Genomic DNA, 14141 nt, shown 5'->3' on the forward strand with positions numbered 1-14141 from the left:
CTTGGTTAGTTTGTGGTAGGGAGGGTTTCTTTGTTTTTCCGGTGAGGGAAAAAAAAAAAAGAGCTCAATGGTTGTGGCGACTGTGCGACTCCCGTCTTTTTAATCTCCATTCCACGAAAATCAGACGTTACATGAATATTTAAAAAAAAACGGAAGCGAAATCTTCCGTCAAACGACACGCCGGAAGTTAAAGCCCGTGCGTGAAGGGGGGGAGACTGCCGCTCTAGCCTCTCCCGTCTCTCTCGCCTTCTAGGTTTTTTTTGTTCGGCCCCTCTCATCCTTCCGTTCCGCCCCCCTCCAGTTATTTGCATGGCGACCAGTCGATTGGCTGCACGTGCGAGGGTTAGCCAATCCCGAGCGTCCATTGCTTTGTCTGGGGCGGGCTGAAGACTGAGCGGCGCAAGGAAGAGGGTGGCGTAGTGACGCCGAGCGACCGTGGAGTGGATTTTCTTGCCCTTCCCCCGCTCGCGACATGTGGAACGGTGAGCGCGCGGGAAACCGGCCCGGGGTTGCACGTGTGGATGTAGTGCGGGCGCGTTGCGAAGTGGGGTGACCTGGGTTCGGTTTCCAGTTCCCTTGACTCAATAGTGAAGTAGAAGAGAAATATTCTTTGGTTTAAGCCTGGGAATCAAACTAATGGCCATCCTCCCCTTTTTTGGTCCCCCTTTTTTTTTCTTTCCAAGGAGTTTAGGGTGATTCTCTCCACGCATTTTATTCCCACAACAATCCTGTTAGGTAGATAATTAATACGAAGGAGATACCAGATATTTGTAGGGAGGGAGGAAGTCGGTGGGGAAGTCAATTATAATTAATTATATTTAATACTGAAGACATGCACCTAATAATTTTTTTTATCGAGTCAAAGATTGGTATATAGGATGTATTGTCAAATGAGCTGTATAGTAATTATTAAAAATTTATGTATATATGTATATATATATATATATATATATATATAATAGAATATTATATAATAATATATTATTTATATATATATATAAATCCTGTTAGGTAGGTTAAGAGGAGAGAAAGTGTGTGTGACTTGGCCCCATCACCAGTTCAATGAGCTCGATAGCGGAGGGGGGATTTAGGCGAGTTTAAAATATTTAAATGCTGTTTTTCTCCTGGAACCATAAGATTTGAAACCTGGTCTCCCCAGTTTTGGCACTCTAACCCAGGGATCCCCAGCGTTTTTGAGCCTGCGGGAACACTTGAAGAAGAGTTGGTTTTTATACCCCCGCTTTTCTCCACCTTTAAGGAGTCCCAAAGCGGCTTGCAGTCACCTTCCCCTCCCCACAACAGGCACCTTGTGAGGTAGGTGGGGCTGAGAGAGCTCTGAGAGAACTGTGACTAGCCCAAGGTCACCCAGCAGGCTTCCTGTGGAGGAGTGGGGAAACCAATCCGGTTCACCAGATTAGCCTCCGCCACTCATGTGGAGAAGTGGAGAATCAAACCCTGTTCTCCAAATCAAAGTCTACCGCTCTTAACCACTACACCAGGCTGGCTCTCCTTTGGAGAGTTTGGAGTTGTGACATGGCATGGTGGGCGCAGAAGCAAAATGGCTTCCATAGGTGGCAGAGGCAGCCGCAAACTGATTGCTGCGCCTTCACTTCAGTAACAGTGAAATGCTTGTGCTTTGGTGGTAGCTGCTGCCAAATCAATATTATAAAAAACCTGCACTTCTAGTTGGAAGCCTTCCTGGGCAAAAGCCCTACCTGGCCCCACCCACTTCCTAAAAACACTTGGTGGGTGCCAAAAAAGGTGTTGGTGGGCGCTGTGTCACCCACGGGCCCCGTGTTGGGGCCCCGTGCTCTAATCAGTACATTGCACTGGCTTTCATATCTCCATTTCCGCCTCTGTCTCCGTTCTTATTTCTTGGTCCTTTAATTTCTATGAGACAAGCTTAACTTTTGTAACATTTTTGATAAATAGTCCCTCCCATCAGGACTCTTTCTAACCTGGTACACGTTCAGCGAGTGTGTGTGCGGTCTTTGTACAATGTGCACACCCTTTTTGTGTGTGGATGTTTGAGCAATTCTTACATTACATTCGGTGTAAATATGGCTGAATGCATGATTTAAGCCCCCCTTTTATCTGGATAGGAGCCCCGTGGCACAGAGTGCAATACTGGTCAAAAGCTCTGCTCACGACCTGAGTTCTATCCTGACGGAAGTCTGTTTCAGGTAGCCGGCTCAAGGTTGACTCAGCCTTCCATCCTTCTGAGGTCGGTCAAATGAGTACCCAGCTTGCTGGGGGTAAAGGGAAGAGGACTGGGGAAGGCACTGGCAAACCACCCAGTAAACAAAGTCTGCCTTGGAAATGTCGGGATGTGACGTCACCCCATGGGTCAGGAATGACCCGGTGCTTGCTCAGGGGACTTTACTTTTTTTAATCTGGAGACTGGTCCCCAGTTTTATATTTAAAGTGAGCATCTATTAGCTTTTCTTATAAACAGGTGCACACCTGCTTGTGCAGGGTGTTCATGTGTTGCAATGTGAACAGAACAACATGTTGTAAACGTGTATTTTTGTGAGTGTGATCTGTAGGAGTCTCCACATGTACATGCTGTGCGTTTTAAAAATAATTATAAAGAAAAGCTGTAAGCTAGTTTTTCATAGTACAGTATCATATCTTGTGTTCCCAGAAAAAATGTTCTCAAGGCAGTTTAATTACAAAAAAGTAAATATCATTATAAATAGAAGTCTGCATGCACCTTGAATGAGTGTGTACAGCTGTTAGAATGGCATGATACATATATACAAACAAGTCCTCTACAGATCTTACAATCAATCTCCATGTATCCTATTTGTTGTCCTTTAATTTTTTTCCCAGCTGGCTTTAGCGGTGGATACGGTGGTTCTTCGATGGGTGCTGGATACACAGAATCACCAGGAGGATTTGGATCTCCTTCGGCAACCCAGGGTGAAAAAAAATCGGTATGCAGAATTTAATCTTTGCATAGGGCAAGCCACAATTCTTCTGGATCCTTCCTAAGTAGTGTTGTTGGTGGTAGAAAGTGCCATCAAGTCACACCTGACTTATGGCAACCCTGTACAGCAGTGGTGTCAAACATAAGGCCCCAGGGACCAGAGCTCTTATCTGGCCCACAAGCCAGTCGAGGCAACCACCCCTGCCCCCACTCCCCATCTGGGCTGGCGAGCCTGCTGTGGGCTCACCAGCCGGGGCAGCCCCCCCCCACTCCCAAGGTGTCAATGATCAAAGAATGTTAAATAAAATTAAATTCTGTAAAAGTGTTATTGTTTTAAGTGTGTTTGTATTTTAAGTAAAATGTCATTAATTGGCTTCATCTGTGTCTTCTGTAAAGCTTGTATTTTTGGTACCTGGCATTAAATTTTACGGTACATATGGCCCATCCCGATCAAGTGACATTTATGTCATATCCAGCCCTCAACAAATGAGCTCGACACCCCTGCTGTGCAGTTTTCATGGGAAGAGATGCACAGAGATGGTTTACTATTGCCTGCCTCTATGTAGCAACCCTGGACTTCTTTGGTGGTCTCCCATCTATGTACTAACTAGGGCTGACCCTGCTTAGCTTCTGAAATCTGTAGAAATCAGGCCAGACTGGGCCATGCACGTCTAGGCCTCCTTCTAAATCCATTGAAGTCAATAGGCTTTAAAAGGGTGTAAGTCTTTGTAGGGTTGCACTGTCCCTTTACTTCTCCCTGGGGAGATCTTTCTCCGAGCAGAAACTCAAAAGAGGAAAGGTACCGAATGGTCTAGTTGAATTAGTGAATCACAGGTGTAAGTATCCCATGCAAATACAATGGCATGCTGCCGAACAATTGAAGCTGATGTGTTACTATACAACATTCAGTCCAATGTAGCTAGCGAGGCTTCCAGGTGTCTCTTCTTTCTGGAGAGGCTTGTTGACTCTCCTGATACTTTCAGGTCTTCGTGGAAATGTAGAGATTACAGGCTCAGTTCTATTACATAAAATGTAACGATTTGTACAAGCGTATTGGTAAGTATGGATTAGAACAGCGTCTCTCCTGTTACTGTTTGAAGTACTTTCCCCCCCGCCAAGCAATCTTGCTTCTTTTTTTCCAAACAGAAATAAGATTTTGAGCCTTGAGTCAGAAATGAAAGGAGGGGGAGGGTTCATTTTCCTTTTTTGACAAGCAAGTTCTGAAAACATGGGATTTCTTCAACAATTTCCTCTTTGCAGAGATCAAGATCACAGAACATTGTTCCGTGTACTGTGTCCCAGTTACTTTCTGCTGAACAGATAGAGGAAGCTTTTAAGGTCCGAGAAGCGGAGATTTCACAGGTAAATTAGTGTGCATGAGTTGGAAAGAGGGGAGTGCGGGAATTACCAAACCAGTACTTAAATTGGGGATCTCCAACATTGTGCGCTGGCCTGGATAGCCCCAGGCTAGCCTGATTTCATCAGATGTCTGCAGCTAAGCAGAGTCTGCCCTGGTTAATGTTTGGATGGGCAACCTCCAAGAAACACCAGAGTTGTGAAGCGGAGGCAGGCAATGGCTAACCACCAAACGTCTCTTGCCTTGAAAATCCTATAGGGTCAGCTTGGCAGCTGTGACTTGGCAGCGCGCACACACACACACACACACACACACACAAACACATTATGCCCACTGATTATTTTCTGGCCTCCACTTGCTGCTTTCCCAAAGCAAAGAGGCAATCCTGGCTTTCCTGAACTTTGAAGAGACAGGAGGTGCTTCACAAGAGCTCAGGACCCATCTTTGGGGTCTGTAAGGAACATCCATTTGGACATAGCTGCCTCCATTGTAGTGGGTTGCTTGGCTTGGCACCTCCTGACATTTTGTTGAACCGCCCAAGTATCAAGAATGGCTCCCCCACCCACTAAAATGTCATCCATTTTGCTGTGGTGCCCACTACCTGTTCTCAACATTCCATAAGTACCCACAGGCTCAACAAGCTTGGAGATACTGGCTTTAAGTCATAGGATCATCTGTGGAACAATCCTCCTCTGATTGTGGTGAGCTGTGACCAATTTGGGTTGGAATAGTTGTGTGCTTTGCTGGCAGGAGTTAATAGAGTGTTGAGCAAGCTGTCTGTGTGGTTGTAGTCGCATGATCAAACCCAGAAGGCTGTATACCAATAGTATGTTTTGTCTTCATTTTGCTGTGCAGGTTGCTATTGTGGGTATAATCAGGCAAGCAGAGAAAGCGCCCACGAACATCCTGTACAAAGTGGACGATATGACTGCAGCCCCAATGGATGTCAGACAGTGGGTGGACACGGATGTAAATATTGTTTGTGCATTTTGTTATTGACAGAGACAAAAGACTGGAAATTAAAGATCATTTATAATTAATTGTTTAATAAGTACAATTTCTTGATTTCGAATTAATATAGTTGCACAATTCAGTTTCTCTTGGACAGAGTTTCATTATATTGCAGCCCTACCCATAAATACTGTGTGCAGTTCTGGTCACCGTATCTCAAAAAGGACATTGTAGAGTTGCAAAAAGTACAGAAGAGGGCAACCAAGATGATTAGGGGGTTGGAGTACCTTCCCTATGAGAAAAGACTGAAGAGTCTGGTACTTTTCAGTTGAGAAAAGTGATGACTAAGAGGGGAAATTATTGTTTATGAAATTATGCACGAGGTAGAGAGAGTTGACAAAACTTTTTCTCCCTCTTCCAAAATTCTAGAACTTGAGGACATCCAGTGAACCTGATGAGCGATAGATTCAGGACGGACAAAAGGACTAGCCTAATGTCAGGATCAGGCGTCTGTCCCTAGCATCCCATAAGCAAACTCATCCAGGCAGGTAGTCCTGAAGCAGTAATACTTTATTAGGAGTAAAAAGACAGATTAAAGAACTGACTGCTTACACGCAGGTAAGGCTAGTAATGGGGCAACATAGGCAGGTTACATGTTTAAAGGCAATACAGGCTGGGAAAGTAAACATGGCCAAGCAGTCCCGAGATAAGCGGTTCCCAGGAAAGGGAGACTAAACATCAGCACAGCTGTGGCAAACAGGACGAACGAAACTGTACACAGATGCTACTGGCATGAGAACCAGGGCTTGACGTGGAGCCAGAAACTGGCCTAACTCATGTCAAGAGCCTTTACTCCTGCTACAGGGAGCGAGGCCTGACAAATACTTATTTGCACAGCAAGTGATTAAAATTCGCTGCCAGAGAATGTAGTGATGGCCACAGGCATAGACAGCTTTAAAAGGGGATTAGGCAGATTCAAGGAGGATAGGGCTATCTGGCTACTAGCCATAGTGACTAAAGGGAAACACATTCAGAGGTAGGAAGCCTGTGAATACCAGTGTTAGGAGGTAACCTCGGGAAGGCCTCGGTCTGTATGCCCTGTTGGACCTCTAGTTGCGAAATCGGATGCTGGACTAGACGGACCACTGGTCTGATCCAGCAGGGCTCTTCTGATTCTTGTGTGGGGTGTGTGGCTGGACAGTGAAATCAATGGTAGACAGCATCATTCTATTGCAATGCCAAATAGATCTGATTACTGCAATTTTTTAAAACTAGCATATTGCTGGAGTAGACCGAGAAATTATTCTCACATTTTCTCCCCCACCCCTCCCTTTTCTTTTAAAGGAACCAGGCAGTGAAAATGTTGTTGTGCCCCCTGGGACGTATGTAAAAGTGGTCGGTCACCTACGATCCTTCCAGGTAAGAATCCTAGAATTGCAGGTTTTGAAATTTCAAAGCAATAACCATTCAGACTCGAGTCCAGTAGCATCTTAGAGACCAACAAAATCTGTTGGTGCTACTGCACTCAAATCTAACTGTTCTACTGCAGTTCAATGTGGCTGCCCTCTGAAACCATTTAAGAGTAGTTGTGTTATTTTCCAAGAGCTCAGGTTGTTGAATCTATTACATATCTTCTGTTTTCCAGTAAGGTGTATGCTGAGCAAAGAGCGAATATGTTAGGTCTGCTTATGGCTACCTTTCCCGCCCACTCTGGATTGTGTGTGTGTGTAAAGTGCCTTCAAGTTGCAGCCGACTTATGGCGACCCCTTTTGGGGTTTTCATGGCAAGAGACTAACAGAGGTGGTTTGCCAGTGCCTTCCTCTGCACAGCAACCCTAAACTTCCATGGTGGTCTCCCATCCAAATACTAACCATTCTGGATTACCATCTGTTAAATCTCTTTTTTGGGGTCTTACAAGAGGACCACAGAATCAGTGGCAAAATTCATGCCATGGGCACTAAAACACAGCTATTGTCCTAAAACTATCTTGACTGATTCGGTTCTGAGGACTTTGGTCTAATTCTTCTAGTGAGTAGTGGGTAAAATGCCGTCAAGTCACAGCTGATTTATGGCGACCCCGTAGGGTCTTCAAGTTCAGAGGTGGTTTGCCATTGCCTGCCTTCAGGTGGGCTGAGTTCTGAGAGAACTGTCACTAGCCCAAGGTCACCCAGCAGGCTTCATGTGGAGGAGTGGAGAATCAAACCCTGTTCTCCAGATTATAGTCCACTGTACCATGCTGGTTCTCTGATTCTTGGCTAACTTTTAAAATGTATTAGTTCTAAAATGTACTAGTTCCGACCTTTTATGATGTGAACCTTTTGATAGTGTTTATTTGCACATTTCGTCTAACCCTTTTAGTCTTAAAAGGGCCAGGTTAGTGGTCACAGAATTGGGGGTGCCTCATTCCAAAACCTGAATGCACTTAGAAAAGTACCATTTATTGAAAGGTGAGGGAAACTATAGGGTCAGACTGGGAGCTTTAACAAACAGGGCGAAAAGAAAGTCTTCTAGCCACTTCTCCTCACAGTCACTGAGAAGCCATGCTCTCTCAGGACCAAAGGCTCTCTCATTCTTCTGCCAACTTCTTTTCCCCGTCTCTGCAATCTTTCCTGCTGTGGAATTTCTTTAAAAATTCTCCACACCATCAGGAGGAAAAAGACGCCTCAGCTTCTTTGGCTACTTCTCCCTTTTGGAGTTCCTCCCTCATCCTCTAGCCCTGTTTCCCAGCAACCACTCACCCATCCTCTCTGTAGGAAGCCTCTGTGTAGGAGGCCAGTGTTTTCTGGCTAGGGTCCATTATGCTTGTAAAAACATGTAACTCACTTTTTCATAATTTTTTTTTTTTACATGACGTTACATACGTGTCACTGAATGTTTGTATTGGGTCCCTCCTGAGTAATCCCAACAAGCTGTTGTGCTTTATGGACTGTTTCATTGAGGAGAAACTGTATCATGTCAACCTCAAACAAACTCTTTTCCTTCCTTCTCTCCCCCCACCCCCTGTTTTTGCTAGAACAAGAAAAGCCTGGTTGCCTTCAAGCTCATACCCCTGGAGGATATGAATGAGTTCACCACGCACATGCTTGAAGTCGTCAATGCACACATGGTTCTGAGAAAAAGCAGCCTCCTGGTACGCATAGAAACAAGATACTGCCTTCCTGTGTGAGTGGGGGGGAACAGCCTAAAGCAGGGGTGTCCAATCTTTTGGCCTCCCTGGGCCACATTGGAAGAAGTTTTGGCTTCCCTGGGCCACACTGGAAGAAGAACTGCGCAATCGAGTTAAAACATTATGAGATTTTTTTGTGATTTTTTTTTTTTGTAAGTAAGTTTACGATTTTGTGTTGGGCCGCATTCATAGCCGTCCTGGGCCTCATGCGGCCCAGGGGCCACGGGTTGGATAAGCCAGGCCTAAAGCTTTTAATACAATTGAGAAGGAGGCTTGCAGCGATACAGCTAAAAACCCCAGGCGGCTCTGTTTCCCTGGTACACTTCTAGCCTCCAACATCCTGCTGGTTAATAGTCCAAAAACCCTTATATTTCTAATTTCCCATGCATATTCAGTGACCGTAGCTGGTGGTTGTCTCATTTCTTTACATTTTAGTCAGCGTCGACGGTGGCGCCTCGTTCGTTTGCCTCTTCAGGGATGGGCAACATGGCTAGTTACGGAGGAAGCTTAGCCATGCCAGTGGGTGGACTTTCGCCACACCAGAGTCAGGTAGGTGTCCGGGCAGTTCTGGGCCTACTTGTCCTAGTTTCCCCTCCATGCTCCCTCCCCAGCAGCTGCTGTGTCCATCCTTGGCAGGTGAGCTATTGGTGCTTTTATGATGAGAGGAGAATACAGTCTACTGGTCTGAGCTTAGCTGCTGGCTTCACCCCCTGCAGCCCAGCTCTAGCCCACCCGCCTTCCATCAGCATGGTGTCATGGTTAACAGTGGCTGACTCTCATCTGGAGAACTGGGTTTGATTCCCCGCTCCTCCGCATGAAGCCTGCTGGGTTCTCATAGCTCTCTCAGCCCCACCTACCTCACAAGGTGCCTGTTGTGGAGAAGGGAAGGCGATGGTAAGCCGCTTTGAGACTCCTTAAAGGTAGAGAAAAGCTGGGTATAAGAACCAACTCTTCTTTTTCTCAATATTTTGAACTCTTAGAATTGGTCACATGGCCCAATTTTGACTGCAATGGCACAGATTTCTAAAGCGGCACTGCAGACATGGTGGAGTCATTCCTCTCTGCCCTGTTTGCTGTTAGAATTCTGGACATCTTCCTGGTGCAAAGGGCAACCTTATGCCCCCTTCCATGGCATAAGGCCAGAACAGAGAGAATGGGGCTGTTCTTCATTTGACTTCAGGATCCTGGTCGAGGAGGAGGAGAAGAAGTTGGTTTTTATATGCCGACTTTCTCTACCTCTTAAGGAGAACCAAACCGGCTTACAATCACCTTCCCTTCCTCTTCCCACAGCAGACACTTTGTGAGGTAGGTGGGGCTGAGAGAGTTCGGAGAGAACTGTGACTAGCCCAAGGTCACCCAGCTGGCTTCATGAGTAGGAGTGGGGAAACCAGCCCGGTTCACCAGATTATAGAGTCCACTGCTTGCGTGGGGGAGTGGGGAATCAAACCCGGCCCTCCAGATTAGAATCCGTTGCTCTTAACCACTATACCATGCTGCAACTGGATCCTTGCAAGGCCCCAAGTTGTACAGCTGTGCAACAGAGGGGGGCAGGAGGAAGTGAGAGAGCATCAGTGGGCTGCTGGGGTCAGCACAAAGATGGCGGCCCTGGGACCTTCCTGCCGGATCTTTCAGTGCTGCAGTTCATTGACCTTCTCTTTCCCTTCTCCACTGGGCTTTTTAAAAAATGTTAGCTGTATCTGGGGAAGAACTTGAGGGGCTCCAGAGAAGGGTGGGGGTTGTTAGAGAGGACGGGCCCTTTACTTCCATCCTTGGCTTGAGGCCTGCAGCTTAGGCTTTCAGCTTACCTGTCCTCCAGTCCTTCCAGCGGCAGCTGATTCACAGTGTGACATACCTGCCAGCCACAAGGTCTACCATGCAAGGGCCTCACCCATTTTTCTGGAAATTCAGCAGGTGCCACGTTGGGGAACAGCACTCAGAGGAGCCACAGTTGGTATGACTAAGAGCCGCACGTGGCTCCCGAGCCACCGAGTGTCGCATCGCTTCATTGGTGTATTCACTAGTAATGCGATTCTTGCATGTGTTAAAGAAAACATAGTGTTGTCTTTTCATTGCTGGAGGTACGTGGTAAAGCATTTGGAATTCGAGTATTCTTACTTCACTCATACGACAGAAAGAGTTGACACTGTGTCCTGTATTTCTAATATTGATGCAAGGGGATTCTCTTGAGCATGCCTCTCTCATAGCAGTTTGGTGTGTGAAATGTCTTCCTTGCTCTGATTATCTGAGTGTGAAATAATCTCGCTTGAATTTTGCTTTTCAAGGTTCTGAACTTGATCAAAAGCGCCACGTCCACCGAGGGAATAAGTCTTCAGGAGCTGAAGTCTCAGCTGCATAATATGAATGTGGCGACCATCAGGTGAGTCCACGCAGGCAACCCTGTGCTTTCTGAAGGAAGAACTGCCCCGGTGTTTGAATAAAAGAAAGTAGGGGAGGGGAAACCGCTTATTGTGGTGGGATAAACCAGTACTTTTCTTGATTTTGAAACCTCTTCGAATGGCATAGTACTAAATGTCAGTGAAGTTTGACAGCTGGGCATGCTTTATTATTTGGGGAGAGGGGCTTTCAAAACTGTTGACAAAACTGTTGAGCCGGTGATTGGCAGAAGGTAGACAGAGGCCCATTTCTAATGGACCACCTGGCGCCTGCCAGTCATTGGGAGTCTTGCAAACCTCCATATACAGAGGCAGTAAACCTCTGAATCTTGCTGCTAGGAGGCAGCATTAAGGGAAGGCTTTGGGTGTTAGAGAGGACGGGCCCTTGGCTTGAGGCCCGCAGCTTGTCAGCCCTCTGGGGCAAGTGTTTTAGCTGCTTTGTGAAACAGAACGCTAGACTAGACGAACCACTGGCCTGATCCAGCAGGGCTTTTCTTACATTACGGGTGGAACTCTAGCTGTAGTAGTCTCTTTTGCCCTCTTGAGTAGCTGTGCAGTTTCCCCTCTTGCTTCCCTCTGGTATGTTTCACTCCCACCGAAAACAAAGCATGTTTTGCTTAGGACGAGGGGGATAGGGCAAAGTGCTGAAGAAGTCCTAGACCCAGGGTGTCAAACATACAGCCCAGAGGCTGAATCCTATTTGTGAGCCAGCCAAGGCAACCCCCACACCCACTCTCAATCTGGGGTGGCAAGCCTGCTGTGGGCCTGCCAGCCGAGGCAGCAACTCTCTTCCCCCCCGCCCCGTTCCCGATCTGGGCGAGGCATGGCCCGGCCTGACTAAATGACATGTCACATCTGGCTCTCGTAACAAATGAGTTCAACACCCCTGTCCTAGATTACATGGTAATTGTCTTTCGTTTTCTCCTCTCCAGGAAAGCCGTTGAGTTTCTCAGCAGCGAAGGACATATCTATTCCACTGTTGATGATGAACACTTTAGATCGACGGACGCGGAATAAAGGCGCTTGGGAAGGTGACTCTTTGGAACTGAGTGGGTTCCACTTCGAACAACTGTCGGTTTATTCTGCGGCCTCCCAATTATGTAGAACACCCATAGATGAACATCTGCGGAGAGGGATCCGTCCCTTTGGAAGTGACGCTTTATTTACTGCTCACCTAGGCTGACTTCTCTACTGCACACGTATAAGTAGCTGAAATAAGTGATAGGTGCAATCCGAAGCAGAGTTACACCATTCTAAATCCGCTGACCCGAGTGGGCTTAGAAGGGTACAACTCTATATTTAGGATTGCATTGTAAATCCATTCCAGGGATTTCAGGAGGTGTTTATGTGACGCAACTGTGAGCTTCCAAGTTGTCTGTCGTTGTATAAAGATGATTTTGGAAGCGGAGCCTCCACCATATTGTGTTGGTTGCCATGATTTAGAAGTGGCATCTCCATCTGTAGCTGCCTTTCTGTATAGACTAGGAAAAAATGCTCTTTTTCATTTAAAAAAAATTCTAGCCTGCCCTTTTCTGCACTTTTGTTGCAGAATGTGCCTTACAAAAAAACCCTAATAGCCTAATAAAGCTTCTTTATTTTCATTTTCATCAGTTTTCTTCCCCTTCCCCTCCCCCCATGGAAAATGTTCTATTGTGCAATTGTTTATGTAGCTTAGAGTGTTGAGAATTCCGCAGTCCTATTGCTAAGCAGTGAGTTGCAGGTTATGACATCTAGCAGACCCAGGTAAATTCCACATTTTAAAAGAAAAAAATCCTAGCCCTTAAAGCTGGTTCAAGTCCATTCCTTTTTAGAGGCTGACGGTCAGCAGAAATTTCAGCAGAAGTATTTGAGAAAAATAGGATATCAAACTTTTTTGTACACCTCATTAAGAAGAAGAAGAGTTGGTTTTTATACCTTTTAAGGAGTCTCAAACGGGCTTACAATCTCCTTCCCTTCCTCCCCCCACAACAGACACCCTGTGAGGTAGGCGGGACTGAGAGAGCTCTAAGAGAACTGTGACTAGCCCAAGGTCACCCAGCTGGCTTTATGTGGAGGAGTGGGGAAACCAACCCTGTTCACCAGATTAGCGTCCACCGCTCCAAACCACCGCTCTTAACCCCTACACCACGCTGGCAAAGATCCTATCTGCATGTTGAATTTAGTCCAGCTGTGTGCTGTGTTGGTTGGTTTTAACCACAGGTTAAAAATAGCTTCTGTATGTGATAAAGAGAAGAAAATAGGTCCCAGGTTCTAATTGGAGGGCACATTACGCAGCAACCTCATTAAAGCTAAGCAGAGCTTGGTCAGATCTGTGCTTGGATGGGAAATTCCGCCTAGGAGTCCTGTGTAAGCAGCCTTGTTTCATAGTGGAAGAAAGGTAGGGTATTGGTGAAATAAAGAAAAATATTTGGGAGTGGGTGGGCGTTTTTTGCCATGGGTTATCTTGCTGCTGGGTAAAAGCAAGAGTTGGCTCTTATTTTAGCAGCAGTTCTAAAAGACTGCTACAAAAGCAAGACAGATCATTATATTCTGGCACAGTGTGTGTGTTTACAATGTACTACAAGCAAAATCTAAAAGATAGGCTTAGCTAGTTTCACATAAGCTTACCTACTTCGTTCAGTCCAAATATTTTACCCTCCAAGGGAAAACAAAGTGAAAGAAACAGAACCCCGGTATAATACAAAGTGTTAATTAACATGACTGTTGAAAAGGTGTTCGTTGACGGCGTTCCATACAATTTGCAAATGCAATGCAATTGTGCTTTTATTTGTGTATTTACAATTTTTTATATCCCGCCTTTCTGCTCAATCAGGGCCACCAAGATGGCCAACGATTACAAACAGGATGTCATAAAAACAAAATTGTAAAAGGTAAACTAGAATACATATGTAACACCAACAATTAAAGGGCAGGAAGAGGGATCATTGAGAGAATTCCAGATGAAACAAATACCAGTCTTCAGCTGGGGGCAAAGGCAGTGATCGGAGGGGACAGTTGAATATTCCTGGGGATGGAGGTTGACAACCCTGGTGCCATGACTGAAAAGGCCCTGTTTTGGGTTACCACCTGCCTAACCTCAGAAGGGAGGGGCTGTGGCTCAGAGGTAGAGCATCTGCTTGGTACGCAGAAGGTCCCAGGTTCAATCCCCAGCAAGTAGGTTATGTGAAAGACCTCAAGCCTGAGACCCTGGAGAGCTGCTGCCGGTCTGAGTAGACAATACTGACTTTGATGGGCCAAGGGTCTGATTCAGTATAAGGCAGCTTCATGTGTTCAAGGCACGGACCCCTGAAGCAGGGCCTCAGAAGATGACTGTAGTGGTTGGGTAGGTTTATATAGGAGTGGGAG

The 14141-nt window shown here is 46.1% G+C and overlaps 1 protein-coding gene across 1 annotated transcript; it reads left to right on the top strand.

Annotated features, from left to right (window-relative positions):
* Positions 1 to 466: 466 nt before the first annotated feature.
* Positions 467 to 11840, top strand: RPA2 (replication protein A2). Its single transcript, XM_056846774.1, has 9 exons — positions 467 to 482; positions 2833 to 2936; positions 4190 to 4291; positions 5142 to 5255; positions 6582 to 6656; positions 8251 to 8367; positions 8839 to 8952; positions 10686 to 10780; positions 11729 to 11840. The coding sequence occupies exons 1-9, from the start codon at positions 473 to 475 to the stop codon at positions 11811 to 11813; spliced, it is 816 nt and encodes a 271-aa protein (XP_056702752.1). The 5' UTR covers positions 467 to 472; the 3' UTR covers positions 11814 to 11840.
* The last annotated feature ends 2301 nt before the right edge of the window (positions 11841 to 14141 follow it).

This window comes from Euleptes europaea, chromosome 3, assembly GCF_029931775.1.
Source record: "Euleptes europaea isolate rEulEur1 chromosome 3, rEulEur1.hap1, whole genome shotgun sequence".
NCBI classification, from domain to species: domain Eukaryota; kingdom Metazoa; phylum Chordata; class Lepidosauria; order Squamata; family Sphaerodactylidae; genus Euleptes; species Euleptes europaea.